This window comes from Xenopus laevis, chromosome 8L (genome assembly GCF_017654675.1).
Source record: "Xenopus laevis strain J_2021 chromosome 8L, Xenopus_laevis_v10.1, whole genome shotgun sequence".
Lineage (NCBI taxonomy): Eukaryota > Metazoa > Chordata > Amphibia > Anura > Pipidae > Xenopus > Xenopus laevis.
Genome location: NC_054385.1, coordinates 8,124,282 through 8,138,548, shown reverse-complemented (window position 1 = coordinate 8,138,548; position 14,267 = coordinate 8,124,282). Strand labels below are relative to the sequence as shown.

Sequence of the window (14,267 nt, the reverse complement as noted above, 5' to 3'; positions counted from 1 at the left end):
TCATTCCTTCTAACCCCCCGCTGGAGGCACTTTAACCCCCTTAGAAGCCCTTTTCCTTGGCCTCACATTCACACTCTACCTGCATTACCATTCCCCAATATCAAGCAAGGACAAGCGAGCTGGGAGAGCGCTCTTGTTAGACAGACAGCTGGTACGGAATAAAAAGCACTAAACAGACTCGAGCAGGATCGAAGGAGCATTCGCAGCCTTAGGAGGCGCTTTGAAGTTGCGAATCTGCGAGGTGCTGAAATATTAATTAGCCGCACATTACAATACATCTCTTTAGAGAGAGAACACTTTTTAGATCAGGGGAAAAGTTTTAGTCAGCCTTTTGGGACTTTATTATTTCTTTTCTATTTCTTTTTTTTTTTTTTGCCTGGTCTCTAAATGTCCTAATTAACGGAGAGCAATCGCCAGTTGGAAAGCAGATTAGCGGAGGTGAGTTTAGCCTTTGGCAGAGTTTACCCCGACGGGAAGAAATACGAACACCGATTATTTGTTGCACAAGATATATACCTAATATAGAGGGCTCGCTGAGAATTGTGGGTTGAACGGAACCCAAATACTATTTTTGTGCCTAATAAAAGAATCTAATATTTAGCAACTTCCCAATATCCATTCATTTCTCATTCTCTGCACTGCTGCCTCTGACTCCTGATGCAACTTCCCAATATCCATTCATTCCTCATTCTCTGCACTGCTGCCTCTGACTCCTGATACAACTTCCCAATATCCATTCATTCCTCATTCTCACTGGGTTTATAGTTCTGTGTAACTGTCACTGTGTCTGTCCCTTTCTCTGCACTGCTGCTTCTGACTCCTGATCCAACTTCCCAATATCCATTCATTCCTCATTCTCACTGGGTTTATAGTTCTGTGTAACTGTCATTGTGTCTGTCCCTTTCTCTTCTCTGCACTGCTGCCTCTGACTCCTGATACAACTTCCCAATATCCATTCATTCCTCATTCTCACTGGGTTTAAAGTTATTTATACATGTCATTGCTGTTGAAAAGCAGCATCAATAACCTTCTTTTCTGGTTCTGAATCTCAATACAATATAGCCTGCCAGTTTGCCTCCAGGTCTGTTGGCTTCTGCTACACTGTTTCAGGAGTCAGAATCAGAAGTGCAGAGAAGGTAAACATGCAGACTTTAATTAAGAATTCCCTGCAAAAATGATATCCATAAACTTGAGGAAAGGGGTAAAAAAAATTGTCGCCCATAGACAAACAGAATTTTCTGGAAGCGAAACGGGTCAGATTCGCCCATCACTAAGGATGACATTTACACATATGAATGAGAAATGAATGGACACTGGGTAGTTTAGGGTTGCATTGGACCATGGTACTCCACGAAAAAACCTAGTGAGCCTGGGCCATGGGTGCAGCAGGGTTGAGGCTGTGGGTCCAAGAGGAATTTGTGCAGGGGGTAGTTTCATAGAATCACATTTTCTTTCATTAGGCAGTGAGTTGGAGTTCCCCTTTAAAAGTGTGAAGACATTTGCAATACTATTTCCAACCAGAAGATGGTGATGCAAAGCTTTCCCGCAGCTATACTCAATAGGTCTCCTTTTGTACCCTGTTCTAGTGCATGGAAATGTAGAAGTAGGGTACACTTTTGCTCTAAGCGCCATGTTTATATAATAGGATATCGCTTGCACTAATGTCACTGAATGTATGCACAATTCTGCAGCAAAGCGTGAAGGAATAGCGTCCCATTACCAACAGAGGCCTCTGTACAATCCTGCAGTGGAACCCCAATAATAATAATAAGAGCCTTGAGCTCACAATTGCAGAATAGTTCCCATGATGCTCTATCGATACCCTATAAGGCTGCTGTTTGCTTATAACATTCCTCCTGTAGGACAAGTGGAGATGCCACCTTGAGATCTTAATGCAGATCAATACATGTGCAAGGTCATTAGAGGGACGGAAACCTTGGTGTTCCATAAGGACGAGGGGACTGGGGCTGAAAAACGGGGGCCCTTCTAGACTGAGTTGACAGCTTACATGCCCATATCTTCCCATTCCCAATTGATATCTGGCCAAAAATTCGCTACATATGAATTAGGAAGATTTAAAGATCCCACCAGAGGAGGAGGAGTGCATTGGAATTTGATGTCATCCTCATCCAGTGGATCTCCATTTCCCCAAAGGCTGATCCTAGGACTTACTATTGGACCAGACCAATTTGGCCCCGAATGTGGGAGTCCAAAACGAGTGGATTGAGTGTTCGGCCAACCGTTGGACAATGTAGGAAAGCCTAGGGTCTGCTATTACTACCCACCTGACTTGGGCTAAAACACTCCATCCCATAAAGCTGCCAATACACAGGGGCTTACAGGGTGTTTCTACACGATCCACTGACTTTAAAATGAATGCGGAATTATGAATTTTTTGAACAGAGACAAGTAGGGGCAACAATTACGGCAGATAATTTCAGGTTGGCAGAGTGAGAAATTTATTTACAGCAGTGGTCAATATTCGTCTCTATCTCTACCTGTTATGGAGTCTCAGCGCATAGATTATAGAATATTTCCATAAAAAAAGTAGCTTGATTCAGCATGGATAGAGACAGGAGATATGCTATGTTAGCACTGGGAATCTATCTACAAACTTTGCTCCAGTAGTAGATACCCACAACAACCAATCAGTAGGGAGCATTTGCATGTTGGGCATAAAAAAAAGGTTTGGTTGCTATGGGTTACAAGACCTTGAGCAATGCATACACTTTTTGCTATACTGCCAACATGCACTCCCCATTCCACAGTTATTTATTGCTATCAGCAGGTTCTTATCTAATACAAACTGGTGCCAGATAACGCCCCTCTTGCTGCCTCGCTATACCTGCACATGTCCAAGATTATTTGTAAATCACAATATAGTGTCTGATGGCTTTATTGCAACCCAAGGCAAACAGGCGTGATTCATTTGTCTCTTTACTGGGCTGCTCGTGCAGAAAGATGGAAATTTACATTTCAGTAATGTGACTTAATTGCTAGAGCACATGATAGCCAAGTAAACTTGGGGCCGGAGCGGGTGGAAAGAGTTACTCTGCTGGATAAACTATACGAATAGCAATTACCCCATTAGAAAGGAGATTATCACAAGGTTACAAAAGGATGTAAGGTATCAAGATGGACATACAGTCCTATATTTGCTTATCCCTTAGATTTACCATAGTGAAGTGGTGTTAAAAAAAACCCCCAAAGTATTGGCCCACTTTATGGCTGAAATTCTATCTGTATAACAGAACATTCTGTCCCAGTGGCTGCACAGATCCTATCTGATCCCCATTGTAAGCAGCAGTCCTGTCCTGCTTTATGGCAGCTGAGATTCTAGCTATCTGTATAACAGAGCATTCTGTCCCAGTGGCTGCACAGATCCTATCTGATCCCCATTGTAAGCAGCAGTCCTGTCCTGCTTTATGGCAGCTGAGATTCTAGCTATCTGTATAACAGATCATTCTGTCCCAGTGGCTGCACAGATCCTATCTGATCCCCATTGTAAGCAGCAGTCCTGCCCTGCTTTATGGCAGCTGAGATTCTAGCTATCTGTATAACAGAGCATTCTGTCCCAGTGGCTGCACAGATCCTATCTGATCCCCATTGTAAGCAGCAGTCCTGTCCTGCTTTATGGCAGCTGAGATTCTAGCTATCTGTATAACAGAGCATTCTGTCCCAGTGGCTGCACAGATCCTATCTGATCCCCATTGTAAGCAGCAGTCCTGTCCTGCTTTATGGCAGCTGAGATTCTAGCTATCTGTATAACAGAGCATTCTGTCCCAGTGGCTGCACAGATCCTATCTGATCCCCATTGTAAGCAGCAGTCCTGTCCTGCTTTATGGCAGCTGAGATTCTAGCTATCTGTATAACAGAGCATTCTGTCCCAGTGGCTGCACAGATCCTATCTGATCCCCATTGTAAGCAGCAGTCCTGTCCTGCTTTATGGCAGCTGAGATTCTAGCTATCTGTATAACAGAGCATTCTGTCCCAGTGGATGTAGAGATCCTGATCCCCATGGTAGGCAGTGGTCCTGCAGTGCAGTAAAGCAAGCTGAGATGCAATTCTGTTGACATCTGTATTTACACAATAATAGCCATGTAGTGAATACCAGGTAAGTTTCCTATTAACGGGAATAAAAGCACCAGCTGAGCGGTGGTTCTATGCCGAGAGCTGGAAGGAATGCTCGAGGGGAGGGGGGCGAGAGAAAAAGCTGAATGATTTAATTATAGGTGCCTGCCTCAGTTTGAGTCTCATTAGACTCCATTAGCGAGATCGGAGCAAGTGTCTTCGCAGTTTTAATTAAATCTGGGTGTGAGAGGAGTATCACATTACGCACTTGACATCGATCACCCTCTGGAGCCATTTTTCTTTCGAATATAAATAAAAAAATCCACTAGACTTTCAGCATAAGAGCTGGGTAAGAAGTGAATCTATATCTGAACCTGGATTCTCAATCGCAGGAATCAAATGGGTTGGGTCCTGTTGCAGAACAATGGGATCCGCTGATAAGATTCCCCACACAGCAGGATCTTGACAGAAGACATAGGTCGGAGATCCATTCCATCAGGCTACAGTGGGTGATGCCAATCTCAATTGTGGTGGAGCCATCACAGAAGCAGATTAGACAATCCACAGGTTTAGGTGGGACATGATCATGTCAAAATAGATTTATATTCCAGCATAAGAGCTGGGTAAGAAGTGAATCTATATTTGAACATGGATTCCCAGACAGTCCCAGGAATCTAATGGGTTGGGTCCTGTTGCAGAACAATGGGATCCACTGATAAGATTCCCCATCGCTGGATTTTGGCAGAAGACATAGGCTGGAGAACCATTCCGTCAAGCCACAGTGGGTGATGCCAAACTCAGTTGCCATCATGAAAGCAGACTGGTCAATCCATGGTCCCACAGGTTTAGGTGGGACATTGTTAATGATCATGTCAATATAGATTTATATAGGTTCATTTTATATAACCTGGAGCTAATGGTGACCCTACACTACTATGAATGGCAGGGGCAATAGTGACATGGTGTAGGAGGGAAGTGACGGACACAAGTTGGTAAAGAAGCTTCATATGCCATTGAGGAGACTAAAGACCAAACCATCGAGGAGCATAAAGACCCAACAAGAAGGAACAAAGTCAACATCAACTATAATAGGGGCTGATCCAATTGGATAGCAACCAGGAGTGCCTTTGCACTGCTCACATGGATAGAGTTACTCTAATTCAGCATGAGGAAAGGGTTTGGGGTGCATGGCAATGTTGAATGGGAGGTCTTGCAATGAGTGAACAATAGTTCGGAAGATGGGCCATGAAGAGTAGGCACAGGGTAGAGAAGCACAGGTAAAGAGTGGTTTATTGCAGTAGAGTATGGCTGCATAAGATTCAGTTACATAATATGCAAATTAATATTGACATTTCTGCATTGAGTAACTCCCACCCATCTGTGGTGGTAGAAGAAATATCCCACCAAAACTGCAGGCTCCCAGCCTGTCACAAGCACAGCCAGTGCCATACAGGGTGAGAGATCTATCATGTTTAGAAGTGGGGCTTCACGGCACACATGATATGTGGAGCCATATTTTAGCAGCTCTGAGCAGAAGATGTCCCGAAATGGCTCTGCCTGACTTCATAGATAATTTAAGGGAGCCGCTTGCATGTAATTTATGGCCTATTCTGCCTAATCCTTTTGTTCTAAGTAATAAGGTCCAACCCTCCCAGGCTTCAAACAGGTTACTCATCATAATGAAACCCAATGGCCATATTTCCTGGTGTCATCTACTACTTTATTAATAACTGACCTTGCTTTACCAACTAGCCCAGGTCACGCAGAATAATATACCGAAAATTCAATTGTGCCGCACGCAGACAAGAAAAATGTAATGACATTTAAAGGAAGAGGTGGGAACGAACAAACGATTTATAGCTTTTGTTGATTAACAAGATCAGGGACAAGGATAAAAGACTCATCTTGAGCTCTTCTTTAAGGTTATGGCACCTGTAGATATTTTAGGTGGTTTCTTTGATGTTTTTAGTTGCACCTTAAAACATAGATGTAATCTCCCAAAAGTGCTCCCCATTGCTGATCGCAAGAATCATGTGATACCACCTTATAAAAGGGAGGGCGCAGCAGTTTTAAACTGCCGTAGTGTCTTCGAAGTGGGAGAATATATGACCAAAAGACCAACCAAAGGCTGTCCCTGCCCCAGCTAGAGTTGCCACCTTTTCTTTCTGGTAATAACGGCTTTCGGGTTGGCTCTTTAGGGACAGGGTGATGACGTCACTGAGTGGGGGAAAGGATGGGGCCTGGATGGGGAAATGGTGGGCCTCTTCTTTAAAAGAGGCAATCGGCAGCCGAGATGGTCAGGTTAGGGCGGGATTTATAGGGTTTTACAAATTTACCAGCAGGCTCGTTGGCAGAAAATCAGTAATACCGGTACTAGCTGTCATTTTGCCATGCCTTGCGATGAACCATGCACCGGCCAACATGGCAAATACTCAACTGTCTAACCAACAAATATCAAAGATATATAGGATTATATTGCTATATTTCCGGGCAGCTTTACTCATCAGCCAATAAGAATGAACCAGTAAGCAAACCATAGTTAATTATAAGATACCATAGAGAATCTATACAGTTACCCAAACCGCTGACATATATGCAAATCAAACATGACTTCCTTATTCCAGACTTTTATCTCTTAACTGTTGACACTAGAAATATAGTTATATAATAAAATATACATTTGCAGAAATGTTTTTTTTTTTTTTTTTTTAAACGGAGCCAGAGGGCGTCTGTTGAATTATAGTCGGCCCCGCGTTTTCATAGACGTTAAGCGTGCAGTTAGCAGCCTACTGGATGCCCCGGGTCCCCACTTTGATCTGCATTTAGATATACGAGTTTATATTTATGCCCGTCCCTCTGCACCGCTAGTTTGCAATTAAGGAAACTTTAGCTTTCTTTACGGAGTAGAAGGTCAGCCCGTTATAGAAAAATGTATGTATGTGTATATATATATTATAGTATATATAATAACTTCTCCAGAAAGCTACAGAATAGTCTGAGCTGGTTCTTGTAGAAGGAAAGGATTATTTTATAGCTGCTGCTCCAAAGCCAGATTAGGAACCAGCCTTATAAAAAATTCTCTTGCCGGGTGCAAAGGTCTAACCGTGTGCATTTCCTATTCACGCTAATGAGGCTGAAACCTTTATTTGAGATAATAATCTATGCCTCTTGGTGCCAACGGAGTGACTAAAGAATGGCACAAGCAGGGTCATTTGTTGGGGTCTGATGGTCAGCAGAGATAAGTAAAGGATTCCCATTGGGATCAATAAAATGGTTTTGATGATGTTTAAAGAAGATTGAAAGCGGCAAACCCAAGGAGGGTGCCGAATGTCATTAGGCACCCCGAGGATTCTAATGACTTCCCTGATAGCCCGGGCCAGTGCTCCTGTAAAACTGCACCAGCCCAGGGCAAGCGAGCAGTCCTCTTCTTCCCTTCTTCTTTCATCAAAATCCAGCGGCTGAACAAAGCACAGTAGAGGCTTTTAAATCAACACGTGCTTGCTCACCTCAAGGAAGGGAGAGGATCAGTGTCGGACTGGCCCACAGGGATACCAGGAAAAGTCCCGGTGGGCCCAGGTGTCAGTGGCCCTCATGCTGCTAAACATTTGGCCTATATCATGGTTATTCTCTATTTCTATAAGAAAAAGAGGCTAAACAGATATATGGATTATAGTATATAAAGAAAAGAGACTAGGAGAATAGAGGTTAAGTGAAGAAAGGAAGAATAATAATACTGAGAGTGGGCCCCTGCTCTATGGTTTTTCGGTGGGCCCCTGGTGTCCCGACACTGAAGAGGATGGCTCGCTCACAAGTTCCCCGGGGCCAGTGGAGTTTCTGCCCCAAATTAAAATAGATACTGTCATGGGAAAAAAATTTTTTTTCAAAATGCATCAGTTAATAGTGCTGCTCCAGCAGAATTCTGCACTGAAAATCGTTTCTCAAAAGAGCAAATAGATTTTTTTTTTAATATTTAATTTTGAAATATGACATGGGGCTAGACATATTGTCAGTTTCCCAGCTGCCCCAAGTCATGTGACTTGTGCTCTGTTAAACTTGAGTCACTCTTTACTGCTGTACTGCAAGTTGGAGTCATATCAGCCCCTCCCTTTCCTCCCAAGCATACCATCAACAGAACAATGGGAAGGTAACCAGATAGCAGCTCCCTAACACAAGATAACAGCTCCCTGGTAGATCAATAGTAAAATCCAGGTCCCACTGAGACACATTCAGTTACATTGAGTAGGAGAAACAACAGCCTGCCAGAAAGCAGTTCCATCCTAAAGTGCTGGCTCTTTCTGAAAGCACATGACCAGGCAAAATGACCGGAGATGCACCTACACACCAATATTACAACTAAAAAATACACTTGCTGGTTCAGGAAAGAAATCTTTTGGTACAGTAAATTATTTGCAGTGTAAACCGTGTAATTAAGAGGTAAAAAATACACTGTAAATTCATGACAGCATCCCTTTAAATTTATTTATGCTCTTACGTGAGCTTACTATATTCAACTGTAGCCAAATACCAACAATATGGTGGACTAACGTTACCTCTCTATTTCTAGATTTATTTATGCCAAATCGGAACCTAAAAAACCGAAAAGTGATGGCAAAACCTATTTCTGTACAGCAGGGAAAAAGCATCAGCGAGCGAACCGGCAGGACGGATAGAAAGGAGCCCCAGCATCTCAATTTGTTTATAAATTGCCCGAGATTGCAATCTATCAAGGTAATAGATGGAAGGGGAGCGTGGCGTGTTGTCCGATTAAGAATGGCAGATTGCGTGCTATCCATCACACACTGCAGATGGCTGGATGTGATACGGGGGAAGACTGGATCTGGATAGGAGGGAGATAGAAATGTTATACAGTTTATTTAATCGGACAGCAGTTGGAACATTGATTGGCTGGTAACAGGTTTGGCAACACTGATATAAAGTCATATCTTACCCTACAGCTGCCATATTGCCCCACCATAACCAAAATGTCCTACTGTGGTCACCTTGACTTACTGCCATTGTCTTGCCCTGCTGTCTCATACTCCCCTACTTCTGCCAATTTGCCCCATTGTCGTCATCCTTCCCGTACTGCAGTCATCTTGCCCTACCATAATCAACTTGCCTACCAGTACCATTGTCATCCTCACATATAGCCACCCTCTTACCCAACTGTCATCATGCACCTCTAGTGTTGCCAACTTGCCCCCCTATCGTCATCATCCTTCTCTACTACCCTACTGTCATCATCCGGCTCTACTGCTGCCATTGTGCCCCCTATTGTCATCCACATTATCAACTGCTGTTGTCTTACTCTACTGTCATCATCCTACCCTACTGTTACCATCTTGCCTCTCCTACTGGTGCCCTATGGTCTTCTTTCCATTCTGCAGCAGTGTTGCCCTACTATTGTCAGCCCCACCTATTGCACCTCGTCTTGGTTTAATGTCATCCTATCCTACTGCTGCAATATTGCCATGCCATCATGATCTTGCTTATCATAATCAACTTTCCCTAACATTGTAATTCTTACCTATTACCTCTGTCTTGCCCTACGGTCATCATCCTACTCTGATGCTGCCAAACTTGCCCTATTGGCATCATACACCTCTACTGCTGCCATCTTGCCCTACTGTCATCATCCTCCCCAACTGCCATTATCTTTTCCTGTTGTCATCCTCCTCGCCTGTTGCTGCCCATCTTGCCCTACTGTTCTCCTCCTCCACCGTGGCTGTAATCTTGACCTATTGCCACTAGACTCCTTGACTGCAACTGCCTTTGTCTACTGTTACCTAAACGACTGCAGCATTGTTGCCCCACTATCGCCATACTCACATATTGCCCAATCTTGATACACTGTTGTCATTGTACCCTACTGCTGCCATCTTTCCCATACTGCTGCTATCTTACCCTTTTGCCATTAACTACTGCAATCATCTTGCCCTACTGTTGGCAACAGTGATTTGTTGTCAGAATCTTCCCAAACTATATCTGCTACCCTGTACTTATTATACTAACAAATGGAATTCTGGTGCGCCTAGATTTGCATTTGCCTCCTGAGAAGTTACCGCTAGTTGCACTCCAACTGGAAGCCGTGTAGCACCCTTAGTGGGAATGGTGTTTCCTTCGTGGAAATGGTGTTTCCTTTGTGAATCGAGGCACTTTAACTCCTAAGTCATCTAATACATTCCATTAGAATCTGGACAGCAGGAAACATTTGTGAGTCCCAGAGGAGAGAAGAGCTGCTTTGTCAGGCAGAAACATGGCTAATACAAAGCCTATTTATGGATAACACCGGCTGAATTCTCCGCTGCTCGCTGGCGCCTGCTCATGTGTGAAAAATGCTCAATGACCCGCAGTATGAATGTATAATCTGGGAAGTTTCCCCTTTAATCAATTTAAATCATTTGCATTTGATGTGTGGGAATCAAGTTGGCCTTCATATAATATATTAACATACATTTTAGACGGCAGACAATTAGTTTTTTTGTTTTCCTTTGAACAAACAGTACAGTATGAGGGTATAGCTTATTGTGTGCCCAGAACATTCCTTTTCTGTATATTTGTATTTATATATGGGTGGGAGGTGCCATATTGATTCCCTTAGACAGTACAGTATGAGGGTATAGCTTATTGTGGGCCCAGAACATTCCTTCTCTGTATATTTGTATTTATACATATGGGAGGAGGGAGGTGCCATATTGATTCCCTTAGACAGTACAGTATGAGGGTATAGCTTATTGTGTGCCCAGAACATTCCTTTTCTGTATATTTGTATTTATATATGGGTGGGAGGTGCCATATTGATTCCCTTAGACAGTACAGTATGAGGGTATAGCTTATTGTGTGCCCAGAACATTCCTTCTCTGTATATTTGTATTTATACATATGGGTGGGAGGTGCCATATTGATTCCCTTAGACAGTACAGTATGAGGGTATAGCTTATTGTGTGCCCAGAACATTCCTTCTCTGTAAATTTGTATTTATACATATGAGTGGGAGGTGCCATATTGATTCCCTTAGACAGTAAAGTATGAGGGTATAGCTTATTGTGTGCCTAGAACATTCCTTCTCTGTATATTTGTATTTATACATATGGGAGGAGGAGGTGCCATATTGATTCCCTTAGACAGTACAGTATGAGGGTATAGCTTATTGTGTGCCCAGAACATTCCTTCTCTGTATATTTGTATTTATACATATGGGAGGAGGTGCCATATTGATTCCCTTAGACAGTACAGTATGAGGGTATAGCTTAATGTAAATAACTTTACTTTACATATATTTATACACACATAGATTATACATATGGGAGGGAGCTGCCATATTTGTTTCCTGGAACAGATGAATGAGAATAGATGGCAGAATCAAGAAGAAACAGCTTTATAAAATCTAGGGAAAGACCTGCATTAGGAATACCACAATACCTGTGATTTTCAATATTTTCATTAGACAAACAAATAAAATATACAGGGGTCTCTTTAAAAGAGCATGAGACAATTACTGCTATCCAGAATTCCCCATTACAGCTAATTTATTAATTAAATTGTTTTTTGTAAGCGTCTGCAATACCCAGGGCTGCACAGCATCACGTATTATTACTGCACAGGTACCAATCCTAATAAAGAAAACTGACCAGACGGAAGATGGGGGCCTCTGGGAGGCTGATATTTTCCCCTTGGAAAGAAAAAATAGGAGAGGCCAAAAACAGGGTGCCTAATTAAGCAGAGAACAAAACACCTGCTCCTGGAAGGAAGGGACTGCTGAAATTGAATTAGCAGACAATGCGGAGTCCGCAAAGGCCACTTTCTAATTAAGAGCCGGCAGTCGGCATAAGAAAATGCACAATACAGTACGTGTCGTGTGCAATTAGTATCAAGGCACTCCCCCAAAATGCAGCGCCGCTGTTCATTAAACCTCCCGCATCCAGAAAGATGGACATGCTCAGCATCTTCATGATTAAAGTTTGAAGGAGAAATAACAACACAATGTAATATTTATAAGAACAATGGGTATCCAGGCCCGGACTGGCAATCTGTGGGGTCTGGCAAATGCCAGAGTGGCTGCTGTAAGGTCCCATAGACAATCACTATTTAGTGGGTTGGTGGAGGACTATTTGGTCCTATGTGTACTTGGAATACCAGGACTTATTTTGACTCCCAGTCTTGGCCTGTGGGTTTCAGTCCGTTATTGATGGACCCCTTACTTCCCAAATTGTATAAGGTCATGATAAGCCAAGACCCTGCCGATCTCAGCCCATTCAGGTTTTTATTCTATAAAAACGTTTTGATCCATGAGGCTGAAAGCAGCAACATGAAGATGACCGACTTACCAGCAACATTGCCGAGCTCCCGTTAGGTCTTGATAATTGGATGGTCATTTCAGGGAACATTCTATCGATCCGGCTGATGACATCATCAATGTATCTAGAAAGATAAATGAAAGCATTTCAGGGCTTCCTTCAGTATTGACTTTCATAATGCATTTGTCCTTGGGCGGAGTACCATTACCATCGGAGTACCATTACCATCTTACCCAATATTACAATGCACATCACAATAAGAACCAGAACCATTATCTTCTTCATTCTCAGATACAAATACTCCATATATTTCTTTTTAAGTATGATATTACTATGTTCTCCAGAAGGAAGTGCCCACCTGCAAACTTGAGATCTGCTCCTCAAACATCTAACTTTCCCTCAAATGTCCACTTTTCTTCTTAATGGCCACAGTGTAGGCACACAAGGCCATGTGGTTAGGTAAGTTGGAGAGTCCACTGACACTTGGGCTCACCAGAAGTCTTCCTGGTATCATGGTGAACAAGCCCAACATTGAGGTCTTTAAAACGTACTTGCTAGCTGTGAGGCTGGTCCTCAAAGCTGGCCATACTTTCATAGTTTTGGCAAGATCGTGAATTATAAGTGGATCCAAGTGGTCCAATCATTTGGGCCAAAGATGGAATCATAATGTGAGCCTACTGATTTTAGATTTTCCAAAATGCCTGATGTCTGCCCAGTTTTGGCCAGATATTGATGGGACACAACAAGAGAAGGCCCCATATATGGGTCATTAAGATGCCAAATTGGTGAATGGCTGCGTATGGTCACCTTAACTCTTGTTCCTAGCAATATCACCCTGGAGCAACAACTTGACTCATGCTACCTTGAGAAAACGAATACGCTCCATTGGTTTCACCAAAAAAAAAAAAAAAGTTAGGTGGAGGAATTATTATTAGTAAATATCAGGTATGTTAAAAAAAAATGCCTAAACTGTTTGAAGGGGTGGTTCACCTTTAACTTGACTTTTAGTATGTTACAGAATGTCTAACTCTAAGCACATTTTCAATTGGCCTTAATTGTTTTCTTAATTAATAGTTTTTGAATTACTTGTCTTCTTCTGGCTCTTTCAAGTTCTAAAACAGGGGTCACCGACCGCATCGAAAAACCGAATGCTCAATCAGGCCACACATTTATTGTTTTTATTGCTCAACTTTCTATTCAGTCCCTGGCCTATTCATATTCCAGTCTGTTATTTATATCAATGCATGGTTGCTAGCAACCAGATTGATGAGATTGCAAACTGGAGAGCTGCTAAATAATGCAAAAACCACAGATAATAAAAAGTGGAAACCAATTGCAAATTGTCTCAAAATATCACGCTCTACGTCATACTAACAGTTAATTTAAAGGTGAACAACCCCTGTAAGACTCAATATTTATGGAAACCAGTGTCAGAATTGGGTGCCCAGGGTCACGACCAGAGTCAAGGGTCCACCACCCATCGCACTACTCCTCCACCCAAGCCAACAGGTCCACTCAGTTTTCTCCCAGAGCCCTGGTGGGCCAAAAATGTGTCCTTTATCCCATATTGTGGGGCAACATCTAATTTAGCCACAAAGTTCTTTAACCAACTAGAACGAAGCGCTGTTCTTGGCCAGACACAGTGACATGTTATCACCAGTTTTACTCTTCATTCCCGAGTGAGTGACAGACAGGCGGTGGTGTTCTTGCTGTTGGATCGTAGACGGCGCTTCTATGTTCCTGGGCTCAGCAGAAATGCGTTGTCTCTTGCAGGAGAACAAAGGTCACTGCTAACTATATGCTAATAGAGACATAAGGAATTTCGTTGCTGCCAAACCACAATCAATAAAGCTCTCAGGCCTGGACGCTCCCTGCAGTCTGCAGAATATAATGAACTAT

General features: G+C 42.8%; 1 protein-coding gene across 2 annotated transcripts in view; it reads right to left on the bottom strand.

The window, feature by feature from the left end:
* med27.L (mediator complex subunit 27 L homeolog) overlaps positions 1-14,267 on the bottom strand; it is a 135,426-nt gene that overhangs the window by 20,871 nt on the left and 100,288 nt on the right. For both annotated transcript variants that reach the window (XM_041572081.1, NM_001094302.1), the window contains 1 exon segment: positions 12,399-12,492. In XM_041572081.1, the coding sequence (XP_041428015.1) occupies positions 12,399-12,492 (94 nt within the window).